The sequence below is a fragment of the Fundulus heteroclitus genome, chromosome 22 (genome assembly GCF_011125445.2).
Source record: "Fundulus heteroclitus isolate FHET01 chromosome 22, MU-UCD_Fhet_4.1, whole genome shotgun sequence".
NCBI classification, from domain to species: Eukaryota; Metazoa; Chordata; class Actinopteri; order Cyprinodontiformes; family Fundulidae; genus Fundulus; species Fundulus heteroclitus.
This window is the reverse complement of record NC_046382.1, coordinates 2,046,796-2,059,876: the sequence shown is the minus strand read 5'-3', so window position 1 is coordinate 2,059,876 and position 13,081 is coordinate 2,046,796. Positions and strand designations below refer to the sequence as shown.

General features: G+C 45.7%; 1 protein-coding gene across 1 annotated transcript in view; it reads left to right on the top strand.

Annotated features, from left to right (window-relative positions):
* The window catches only part of LOC118557086 (NACHT, LRR and PYD domains-containing protein 12-like), an 88,371-nt gene that overhangs the window by 64,526 nt on the left and 10,764 nt on the right, over nucleotides 1-13,081 (top strand). The window contains exon 5 of the mRNA XM_036126187.1: nucleotides 882-1,055. Within this exon, the coding sequence (XP_035982080.1) occupies nucleotides 882-1,055 (174 nt within the window). The remainder of the gene's footprint in view (nucleotides 1-881; nucleotides 1,056-13,081) is intronic.

Sequence of the window (13,081 nt, the reverse complement as noted above, 5' to 3'; positions counted from 1 at the left end):
CCAGAAGCATGGTTCTACTTGGACCACCAGTGTATTTTTTGGTATTTTAGGTCAAGTTTGGAACTTAAAGCCAGAACCTTCTGCAGAGTTTGTGTCAGTTTGCAGAGTTTCCATCCCAGTGGAGCTCTAGTCAGGATTCATCTGTTTAAATGTCTCAGATGTTACTTTTTTTACCTACAGAACAGTGGCGGCTGGTGAAAAAAAATCTTGGTGGGGGTGGCCAATAGATTTCCCTGCCTAACCCAGTACATGCATTTAAATTAAAAGTCGGAAAATTACTACGATTCCACAATAAGCATTTAATAATAAAAAAACATTGTTCACAAAGGATTATTTTGGTGTTTTTGTCTTATTAATCCTTTTCACAGACTCATACCAGAGGGTTTGCATATATTGTACATGTACGTATATTATTACGAACATGTACAATTATGATTGGTTATTTCACTCCACTTGTAGGGCTCCTTGAGTCACAGCCCCACAAGTGTAGAAGAAGAGAAATTTTACGTTCTGTTGGTGGAAATGCACTGTTAAATGAGAGTCAATTGGTAGAGTTAATTAGTAGAAGTGTTTTAATAATTCTTATTACATGTAGCCACGTACTATTAAGTAAAAACTGACATTAATAATACTTCTACTACATTAATAATGAATAATAATCTATATAAATTTTGACTTTTCCCCTCCACGTCTAGGGAGGGAAACGCCCGAGTGCCCCCTATGGGTCAGCCGCCACTGCTACAGAACAAAATACTGATAGATTTATATATTACCTGCTGATCACCCGTTTCTAGGGTTTTCCCCAGATGAAAATGACCAGCCCAGAACTTCTACCTAGACGTTCTCATGTTCTGATTATGTGTTGAATTGTGTGTGTGCAGCTTATCAGGCTGTCTGATCTCAGAGGAAGGCTGTGCTTCTCTGGTATCAGCTCTGACCTCCAACCCCTCCCATCTGAAAGAGTTGGACCTGAGCTACAATCATCCAGGAGACTCAGGAGTGAAGCTGCTGTCGGCTGGACTGAAGGATCCACATTGGAGACTTGAAGCTCTCAGGTATGGAGGAACCCGCTGCAGGTGTAGAGACGCTCTGAGAGAGGAGGAAGAGGGAGAAACATGTCCTCTGTCCCTTAGTCAGTCTGACAGAAAACAGTCAGCTCGTCAGGTTGAATGGACCTGGGAAGATTAAGATGCAGCAGTATGCATTTAGATTCAATCAATCAATCAATCAATCAATCAATCAATCAATCAATCAATCAATTTTATTAGTCAACTGCAATTTGCATTACAATCGAAATTTCAGTTCCAGTACAACCGTCCATCACATACACTTAACAAACATTTTGGGGGAACAATTGACTGAGGCCTTGCGTTGCCAGGAACACACCCAGTCGGCCGCTGCTAAATAGCGCAGCCGTGAGGTGCGTTCCCCAAACTGCCCCAGACCCCGCTTTACACGGGGTCCCTAGGCGCTGCCTTGAGATCTGTTGAAAAAAGATTTACACTGGGCGAGTGGAGGGAAAGAAAAAAAGACAGGTGCTGCACAATTTGTGTTTCCACACAAAATGTGAAGCACCCGACAAAAAAACCCTCATTTGCACAAAAAGCACAATCAATGACAAGACACATATATGCAGAAGGTAAACATTTGAGTTCTGGTCGGGTAAAGTCATCTGTATTTGTGAGCATATGTGTGTCTGGGTGCATGTTGTGTGGAAATCTGTATGTCCATGAAGGCCGTCCTCCGGCAGGCAAGTGTCCTTGATGGAAAGTCTTATCACTCTGCCGCTCCGGCTTGACTCCTCCACAGATGTCCGCAGGAATGTGGGGTAGCAGGGAATTTGTGCGATGTCGCCATAACAACCAGGGAGAATTTGATAGCGGGGAGTCCGATTTGAAGAAAACAGAATTTGTTATGAGAACAAGCTGACACCAACTTTTCTGTCAGCCTTAGAGTCTTTTCGCCGCTGGCTCCAGGATCCAATATTCCAATAATCCAATCGATGGGCTAGTAACGTTCACACTTCCAGGTTTTATCCCACCTCACCTCTGTACCACAACCGCGGTCAGCTTATCAAGCCGTCCGTTCTGTTCATTCAACGACCTCGTGATCGCGTCGACTGCCGCTGGCAGTCTCATCAGGGCCATATTTACCGCCAGCAGCTTTTGAAGGTGTTGATACATTAAATATCCTCCAAGGCCAAAAATGAGGAATCCAAGTATCATAAATCCGAATAAGTAGGCATCTTCGACATCCTCAACAGAAAGAATTGAGAGGCACACCGTGGACCATTTCTGCCACGGGTCCAAGATGTATCCCGCAAAAAAAGTTCCGTCGGGACAGGCACGCTCCCCGGTCCTTTGCTTTCCAGTTGAAAAAATTTGATCAATAGCGTTGAGAGACCAGCTGACGAGATCCATAATTGCCTTAGAGCTTTCGGTTGCTATGAAGAAATGGCACAAAAGACACAGACGAAGCAAATAGCAGGAGAATGGGGGCAGGGTAAAAGCAGATAAGGAGCTCTGGAGAGCTGAAGAAAAACCGACCGACCTCGAGGAGAGACAGAACAGAAAGGTTCTGTCTCTCCTCGGTATATTGTGGTCAAGTTTATTCTCTCCCTTTGGTCCAAGTTGCAGGATGGAGGTTCTGCCTTGATCTAGTTAGTTCTGCATTTCAAGGCTGCAGTCAGCAGCAAGTTGAAGAAGTAGATCTTTGTTCGCCCCTCTGACCCGTCTGGGATGAGACCCACGATATAGAACTGGGTTCTGAAGATATGTTGGCTTTAATATCTGCTTTATAGCCTCAAATCCATCATTCCAGAACAGATTCAGCTTGGGTCAGGACCAGAACACATAGGTGTTATCTGGTGTTGCAGTTTCTCCATCATAAACTAGGTTATTTGCATGTGAGGTAAGTTCTGGAGTTCTAAAGAACCTCATTGTAATTTTTGCCTTAAACTTTCTCTATGTATTTTCTCTATGTGTTTAACTTTATTTAACGAGCAACCTCATGTGCTTCTTACATGTTCCTTATTTCTAGTTCTACTACCTATTCATGTAGTTGCCCTAGTATTTGTAAACTCAGTATGTCCATCTAGTGGCCATATCAGGAACTATCATTGAATACATTCTGCCTATCAACACATCCTCCCTTCTGTAGATCTAATAATGCACTGATACTTACTTACTTGATCTAACATACTGATGCTTACTTTAAACATTGATCAACATTCTTTTTCAACATTTTTTTACAGTGAAGCAATATTCAGTCCATACTCTTACAAGTTCAGTCTATCAGGTCTTTTTGTTTGGCGCCCAGATCTTCTCAGGACAGGTAATTCCGACTGAACATTGCTTGTGTCCTCCTGTAAACGTCCATCATTGTCAGCTTTCGATTCTGTGCTTGCACTGAATGCATCAGCATCAATCTCAATCTCTGTGAAAGTCTCTTTTGTTTTTAGAAGGCTGCGGCGGTTCCTTCTTAGCACGTGTTTTTCCTCAGTCTTCACTTTGTAGGATCTAGGTCCGACCTCCTGGAGTACAGTTGCTTTCCTGTGCCATGCATCTTGATCCTGGATTCGTACCACGTCATCCTTGGCAAGTGGACTGAGAGGTTTTGTCGACTTGTCATAGCGTTGTTTCGGTTTCCATTTCATGTTCTCCAACTTTGTCTGTATCCCTGTGTTGTGCTTGATGTCTGTGCAACAGGGAAGGGTTGTACGCAATTTGCGGTTTATTAACAGTTCTGCTGGGGATAAACCACATTCAAGCGGGGCAGCTCTGTAGCTTAGAAGAGCCAAGTAAGGATCTGACTTGCTGTGTGTGGTCTTTTTCAGAATCTGTTTGATGATGTGCACCCCCTTTTCAGCTTTGCCATTTGCCTGTGCATGCTGAGGACTGGATGTGATGTGATTGAAGCCATAGTGGCTCGCAAACTGCTGCCACTCTTTGCAGTTGTAACAAGGACCATTGTCACACACTACAGTCTTTGGTATTCCATGCCGGGCAAATAGGGACTTTACATGCATAATGACAGTACTGGCATTTGTGCTTGACAGCAGGGCAATTTCAGGAACTTTGAGTAGTAATTAATTACTAGCAAGTAGTCATTTCCATTGCGATGAAACAGGTCAGTTCCAACTTTTTCCCATGGTGCAGTTGGAAGCTCTGGAATCATCATGGGTTCCATCGCCTATTTGCTCTGGTACTTGTTGCATGTCTCACATTTTCCAACCATGTTTTCTATGTCACTATTAATGCCAGGCCAATACACGGCACTTCTGGCTCTCCTTTTGCATTTCTCAAATCCAAGGTGTCCCTCATGTTGCTGGCTAAGTATCTCTGGCCTAAGGCTGTGTGGGATGACAATTCTATTGTCTCTCAGTAACAGTCCATTTGCCACACTTAGCTCTGCTCTGATGTGATAGTATTTTGGACAGGAACCCCTGGGCCATCCAGTGAGCATGTTGCTGATTACTGTTTGTAATTATTTGTCCTTGTCCAATTCATCACATATTTGCTTTACTTTGACATCAGATACTGGCAGGGACTCAACTATCATGTTGATGTGATTTTCAATTTCACTTTCAGTGGAACTCACTTCACTCATCACTGGCACTCATGACAGCGCATCTGCTATCACTAAGTGTTTACCTGGAGTGTATATTAACTCAAAGTCATACCTCTGCAGCAGGGCCGTGCAGAGACCGTTGTAGGGGCAGGTGCTCAAAGTTAAAAGAGGGCACATGGGGCACGGATTTAAAACACGATACAGAAACATACCTTGCTATACAACCGGCTGAAATGTACCAACCCATACTATAAAGAATGTAACATGGAATCAAGGGCGTAGGTTTGATTTGAACTTTGATTTGAACTTTAACCCTAGGGACGCTTCATTGGTCTGACATCATTGGTCCTACGCAATATGCATGCTCCTATTTCTTTATGCTTGACTTGAGCGTCAGGACACGTTTCTTCTGTCTAAAGAGAAAAGCAGTATTTCTTGCTACATTTATACAAATTTACAAGCACGACGCACACTAGATGCCTAGTGGTTAGAGCATTGAGCTTGGTTCCCAGAGGTTCTGAGTTCAACTCCCACAGAATACCACTCTGGGTCCCTGAGCAAGACCCTTAACCCCCGATTGCTCCACAGGCGCCGCACAGTGGCAGCCCACTGCTCCCTGAGGGGATGGGTTAAGATGTAGAAGTGAATTTCTCCATTGTTAGATCAATAAAGTTCAATTATTATTATAAATTATAAAGCAGCGCCTGATCTGATGAACGTTGAATTGGGACTTTTTTCCCACTTTGAAAAAGTTTGCATTTGAACTTACCAGCAACAGAAACAGATGGTAAAAACTTATCAATTAAACCAGCTATATTCAAAATATGTCTGTTGTCTAGATATATCCTCTATTTTCTTTTTTTTTTTTTTTCCTAGTGTCCTGTCTAGCAATAGGAATTGATGTCTCAATGCCAGATAGAGCTCGACAGATTTTGCTTTTACAAGTGGAGCGAACAGCTTTCACCATAGTGCTCCACTTGATTTATGCTTGTAAATAGCTTTATTATGATTCCTGCAAGGAGAATTTCAAATTATATGGACATGACAATGGGAGAGTAAAGGAAGAACAAAAAGTGAAAGAAAAGAAAAAAAGAGTAGAGGTGAAAGAAAGAGGAGATAAAAGGGAGAGAATGATAAAACCTTCTTTGTCTGCTCCATCACCCGGAAAGAGACACAAAAAGAACAGCACAACCAACAGACATAAAGCAACAGATACACTCGAATAACACCTAGATGCCATTGCTAAATCATATATATTATTATGTAAGCTGACATGTGTAATGTGATATTTGAAAAAAGAAAGTGAAAGAACATAAATAAATAAATAAATAAATTATAAGATTACTGTATATAAGTGAACACTTAATACCTGGGACCCAGCACCTGTGGGAGATGTGAAAGTGCACTAGTTTAAGTGAAGATTATCCAGAAATAGCTTGATAGTGATTGTGGAGAACCGAAGACCCACCTTCCCCGAGCACAGAGGCAGGCGTCAGGGGACCCGTAACCCCGGACTCCCAAAGGGGTCCCTAAAGCAGGTCGCCCAGGAGGGGCCGACACAGGATATCTGCAACCCCCCCCCCCCAAGGAAGGAGCAGAGACGACCCCGAGGAAATCCCCCAGCCACCGCAATGCCGACGCCCTCAAGAGCCGCGGGGACGAGCCCGTGGGCTCCGCCGGCAGCTAGCCCCGCTGAAGTGGTCCCGGCCATGGGCCCTGAGGGCCAGAGGCCCCAGGGGCGCCCCGCCCCCGCGACGGGGGCCCCGGCCGCCCCCCGGGGGGCCAGGCCCCGCGAAGAGGCCGCCGGGAGTGGGCCGGCGCACGCCCGGGAACCCGCCCCAAACCCGAAGCCAACCAAAGCGCCAGAGGGCCAAGGCGCCCGCCAACGAAGTGGAGGAGGGCAGGACGTGGGGGGATGGGCTCCGCACCTAGCGGAGACTTGAGATGTTCTTGGGAGAGGGAGCGGACCACACCCATACCTGGAAAAAAAAAAAAAAAAGGAAAACTCATTCACACCATCCCTCCCTTGTGCCCCACTCACCACACACAGAGAAAATGTGCTGTACACACATTCCCACATAACACTCACATCCAACACTGACCAGAGGGGGGGGGTCACCTCAAATCGACTATACGACTGCATGTGCCCGACCCCCGGCCCCGGCCCCAGACCAGACGCCCCCCAGACCGGGCCCCCCCAAGAGGGCGGGCCAACACGACCCGCACGAGCCACCCGGCCATAGCCCCCCCCTCCCCCTAAATACCTAATAAACCCCCTCCCTCCCCCCACCTTACCCTTGCCATCCCTGCCCCCCGCCTCTCCTGGGGGGAGCGGAGGCATCAGCCCCAGACCTGGAAAGCCGCTGACTACACACCGCAGCCCCCCGCCAAGACCCCGGACACAGTGGCCCGCACCTCCTCCAGGCCCCAGACTCCTTGCCGCCATCGGAGAACGGGGGTGTGCAGAAGACCCCGATCCTCCCTACGCCTGCTCAAATGTTGTGTTGTTGCATGTTGTTCTCAAGTGCGTTTAAAAACTGGGAGCGCCGAAGGGGATGCATGGCACAGCCCACCCCCCTTCCTGAAGGTAGCTGTTGCCAGCGCACCCCCTCCGGGCGACTGCCCAGAACCCTCAATGTCTAAGTGGGAGAGGAGGTGAAGGGAGCCGTCCGAGGTGAGGCCCACACAACATAAGCCCCCCCCCAGACGTCTTCCCCCCACGCCCCCCTACCATGGACTATATGAGTGTGCGATGTGAAAAATGTTTGAAGTGAAAGTGTCTAAGATGAATGATAAAATTGGGGAGAGGGGTGTCACCAGAAAGTGGCAACCTCCAGTAACGCCCCCTCCCTCAGGACCTACATGTGTGGCGGCGTGATGGAGCAGGCAGAGGGAGGAGTCCGGGGATGGGGAGCAAATGACTGGGAAGCCAACCCAGGGAGCCAGCTCCCCTACTGACTCCAATAGGCACCCCCGCTCCCCGAAAGCCCCACCCCGAGAAGGGGGCCTCGCCAGCGGCACCACCGTAGCCCGGGGGCCAGGGAGAGGCCGCAGGGCCCGCCAGCCAACCACCCACCAGGACCAACACCTTAACCCCCCCCAGCCCACCCACCAAGCCTACTTAAACTAAATAAATAAATAAATAATTAAATAATAATAATAATAATAATAATAACTAGAAAAATTTCTGAAGAAATTTAGTAAGGCGCCTGCCACTTGGTGCGTACTGTACTGTCAGAAATAGCAACAGGAAGCAAGACCGCGAATTTCAGCTTCCTACGGTCTTCACAGCCCCCGCAGCGGCCGTCGAAAGGTGCCATGTTAAGTCAACGGACCTCCTAGGAGCCTCTTGCTAGCATCGTTGTCATGGAGACTCACTGACAGCTGCAGCCCTCTCTCTGTCTGTAAAGGCAGAAGAACTCTGGCTAAGCAGAAGTTGATAGGACCTTCCTAAAGCTATTTCCGTTCAGGAATATGCTAACGGTTAGCCGCTAGCATTGTTGTGTTCAGTATCACCGGGTGATGTTACTCTGTTAGTTTGGTTGAAATCCTGTACTGAGAAGTGCCTAAAAAGGGAGAAAATCCTAAAATTCACCAAATCTGTCATGCAGGAGTTTGTACAAGCTTCTTACAGCTACTTCCGGTTAGCAACATGCTAACCGTTAGCCGCTAACATGGTTGTGTATGGTATCACTGGGTGAGTGTACTCTGTTAGTTTGGTCCAAATCCTGTACTGGGATGAGCCTCAAATAGGGAGAAAAAACGTTGTTTATAACGTTGCCATGGTAACTCAAAATGGCGGGTGGTACAAAAAAATACTTCATGGGATCAGCACACATGTTTTAATATACACACTGTGGGGATTATAATACAAAACTAAGTCTCCCACACCGGGAATCGATCCCACGACCTCTTGCATGCTAAGCCTGCACTCTCCCTCTGAGCTATACTGTAGCGCCATATATGGGCGTGCATTATTGGGAGCATAAGGGGTTTAATCCCCCATTGAAAAGCATTGGATGTTTGACACCTCATAGCTGGGATATGCTTTATGCAACGTAGCCCAAATTTCTTGTGGAGCTTTCTCTCTAAAGTACGAACAGACTCTGTGAAGCAAAAGTTGGTGAGACCTTCCTAGAGCTACTTCCGGTTAGCAACATGCTAACCGTTAGCCGCTAGCATGGTTGTGTTCAGTATCACCGGGTGATTATACTCTGTCAGTTTGGTCCAAATCCTGTACTGGGAAGTGCCTCAAATAGGGGTGCCAATACTTAATGTCACCAAACGTGACCAAAGTTCATTGGTCAGATTGGCCTCCTTTAGCAACTCAGCCTCACCACATCTGGGCCCAGAACTCAACATTTGACCAAAATGACATGTAGTGCCATTTCCCACAGGTGGGTGGTGCTGTATTGGCCAATTGGGTCGTGTCTGGTTATCATGCCAGGTCCTGTTGGAAGCAAAGGCCCAATAGGAAAGCATGTGAAATCCCAAATCGTACAGAAAAGTGACACATGGCTGAAAGTCACATGAAAATTTTAAAATGTTAAGAGGAAGTGACTGTGCGAATTTCATATTTCTACATTAATCACAGCTGCTGCAGTGAGCGATGAAAGTTGCCATTGTATCTTAATGGAGCGTGTCCCTCTGGCCCTCAGAGTTCCGTCGTCATGGAAACTCACTGACACACCTGCAGCGGCCAGAATGCCGAAGTGCAGAGACTTTGCTCACAATAAGTCCTATTGGATTATAATGGAGAACTTTGCCCCGAACAACGCTTCATATCTCCTGATCTATAAATGGTAGAGACGTAATTTTTTCTGCGTTTAGTTCATAACGGATAGGGGAAGAAGAAAAGCTATCGTTTTTTGCTGGAAAAAGTTTAATAAAGGCGTAAAAAATTATGATCTAAATGGGATTTTTATGGATTTTCAGAAATCCTCTTAAAACGCTTCCGAACAAATCGCTGTAGCTCAAAAAGTATAAGAGCTATCAAAATAATTCTTTCACCATGAGTATCAGCAGGCTTTTGAGGACCATGAAGCCCATTTTTATGTTTGTACAAAAATCGGTGTAGACACAGCGACGATGTAAAAAAATGAATGATGTGGGAAAATGCAGCTCCAAAGCGTTTTTAGGATTTTGCACATTCGCTACTCCCGAACAAATTGTTCCTGCGGAAAAACCGTAACAGTTATCCACAAAATTCCTTTTTTGTGAGTGCCAGAAGGGTTGGGACATTAATGTGTGAAAGTCTCATGTCTGTACATAAAACGGTTTAGGAGTAGCGATGATGCGAAAACATGTGATGTTTTGGATTTTTAGACGTCATTTTTCAAAACCGCTCCATAGGAAATGAATGGGGGAGGTTTCGGGTTTGTGTCGGTCTGAGGTGATTTGCGAAAAATCTATAAATGCCACACCAATGAGGGTTACATTTCCCGAATCCTGACAAAAATACCTTTGTTTTGATGTATAATTTGTCTACGTAGAGTGAAAATTGAGCGAGTAAGGTCAAGTTGTTCGGAGTTTTGAAATTTTTAAAAAAGCTAGAGTGGGCCACTCTAGCGGTTGGAGAATTCCGTCATTGACTTTCATTGTAAACGATGATTTCGCTGATTTTTGGACATTAGCTTTGAGGAGTAACTGTGAAGAGACGATAAAAGATATCTACATCCCGTTTTCACTTCTGAGTAGGTCACAGATATATCTACAAACTGGAAGTTAAACGGTGTTCATAGGTGAAAGCATGGCGACACAGTGCAGCGTTGAAAATGGTCTTTTGAAGGCTTTTTTTAGGCTTTCTTTCTACCCAACTCCATTCATTCCTATGGGTTTTTTGGGGGTGGTTTTTCGCTAATTTTGTTGCCATGGTAACTCGAAACCCCAATCAAAGTAGTAGCACACTATTCCCGACCGAGCCGCACGTTTTGATACCTATGTTGTGGGGGTGCACGCCACGGTTCGGGCCACATTAAGCGTCAAACAATTAAGAATATTAATAATAAGATAGAGACGCGTTTAGAGGTGAATAGTAATAGGTGCCTCCATGCATTTGCATTGGAGGCAGTGCTGTGCTTCGCACAGCACTGCCTCCTCATTGCAAATGCTATGGCAGGCGCCTAATAATAATAAATAAGAGGGGGGGACCCTGGCCAGCCGGCCCGCACGAGCCATCCCAAACCCCACCCCCCAGGTGAAACCCGCACCGGAAGACGACACGGACCAGGACCGGGACAGGGGGCCGGACACAAGCCCACCAGAACGTCCACCCCCCCCCCCCCCCCCCCCACCCGTAGATTTAATCCCTCCCCAACACTAACGTTCAAACAACTCACCATACATTTGACAGTAGACATCCAGGCTGGGTAGGTCCCTACTCCCCCTCCTTTCCCCCTCCCCCCACTGGCAGAGTGCCTATCCAATGAAGGAGAAGAGCATCTGCCCAGAGATGTTAATGACCATGCCCCCCTACCAGCTCAACGGGCCCCGAGGCCCCCCAGCGCACCAGAGGCCCCGTGCAGGGGCGGACACCCGGGCGCGCGCCGGCCCACACCAAAAGCGGCACACCCCCCGGAACCGGAACCCCCGAGGCCCCGCCGGGGCCCCCGCCCGAGGGCGGCGCGCCCCAGGGACCCCAGACCCCCAGACCCACCCCGGCCCCACCCAGCGGCAGCACAGCTACCAGGTCAGTAACCCACGTCCGTCAACACGCAGCTCCCAAAGAGCGCCGCAAGCGGCTGCTGTAGGCCACCCGTAGGCCTCCCAAACTCCTCCCAGATGGGGGCAACAGACCCCGGAGCCGGATCCACCAGGCGCCCTACTCCAAGTGCCCCCAGGGCCCCAGGAACCCCTCCATCCAGCCACTGCGCCCTGCAGGAAGCAACCCACCGCCCCCTATTCCACTGAGTGATGGTGTTGATCAGAGGAGCCCAAAGAGACCAATCAGATGTGGAAGCAGATGCTGTCTCTAGATTAATATGATCCAACAAAAGATCTCTATACTGATTGATACTGAGATTTTGTTTACTTTTCCAATTCATGAGGATAGTTTTCTTTGCGATACATAAAGCAGTAAAAACCATGTAAACTATTTCTTTTTTTAGAGGACTTTCCTCAAAATTTCTGAGCAGGCAAACTGATGGGGAAGGTGTAATTTTACAGCTCAAGCACTTTGATAAGTCCTTACATATCTGTGTCCAGAACCTCTTGACTGGTGTGCATAACCATAACGCATGAAAATAATTATCAGGATGATTGCCTATGCAGTGTGGGCAGATATTAGATTGTGCCAGACCCATCTTGAATAATCTTTGTCCTGTGTAGTGTACTCTGTTAAGGATTTTGTATTGTATTAGTTGTAAGTTGGTGTTTCTAGTCAATTTGAAAGTTCTTAGACATATCTGAGCCCAGATATTTTGTTCAAAGGTGCCTGATAAATCCTTTTCCCACTTCATTATAGGAAGAGATATCGAATCATCTATTTTATCAGTGTCCTGTATGATTTAGACAGTAGTTTGGGGGGGGGGGTTAAATCTAAGAACTCTAATATATTAGTTGGGACTTGTAAACCACCAATAATATGCTTATATTTATTTTTAATTATAGATTTAAGTTGTTCATATTCCAAGAATTTATTTTTACTAATGCCATATTGCATATTTAGTTTAGCAAAATTGATGAACTCGGTTCCGTCAAGTAGATGTTCCAGATATTTAATACCTTTATTCTTCCATTATGTAAAGTTTATCATTTTATTATTTTGTAGGATATCAGGGTTATTCCAGATAGGTGTACGACTGCATGGGATAAGGGATGACTTTGTCATTTTGAGGAACTCCCACCATGCTGTCAGAGTAGAACTAATGTTGATATTTTTGAAGCATGTATGCCGTTTTATATTTGAGCTAATAAACGGCAGATCTGAAATCATGATATTATTGCACATTTCCTGTTCTATATCTAACCAAGGCTCATCTAAAAGACTATTTTTTATCCATTTAGAGATGTATTGTAGCCTATTTGCTAAGTAATAGTTATGGAAGTTAGGCAGATCTAATCCTCCTCTGTCTTTAGTCTTCTGTATTGTCTTTAAGCTAATATGTGGGGGTTTATCTTTCCAAAGAAATTTAGAAATGGCAGAGTCTAGAGATTTAAACCAGTCAGATGATGGTTTATTGGGGACCATTGAAAATAAATAATTAATTCTAGGTAGGACCATCATTTTTATTGAAGCTACCCTACCCATAAGTGTGATTGGAAGCGATTTCCATCTTTCAAGGTCCTCTTCTATCCTGTTTAAAAGTGGGGCATGGTTAAGTTTAAGTAAATCTGTTAATTTATTCGACACAGTAATACCTAAATATTTAATATTTCCTGTTTGCATTTGTAAATCTAGGGAGTTTTCGAGAGAGCAATTAATTGACAGTACCGTAGATTTAGACCAGTTTAACGAGTAATCTGATACTTTAGAGAAAGATTCTAGTATTCTAATTACTTGTAAAAGAGAATT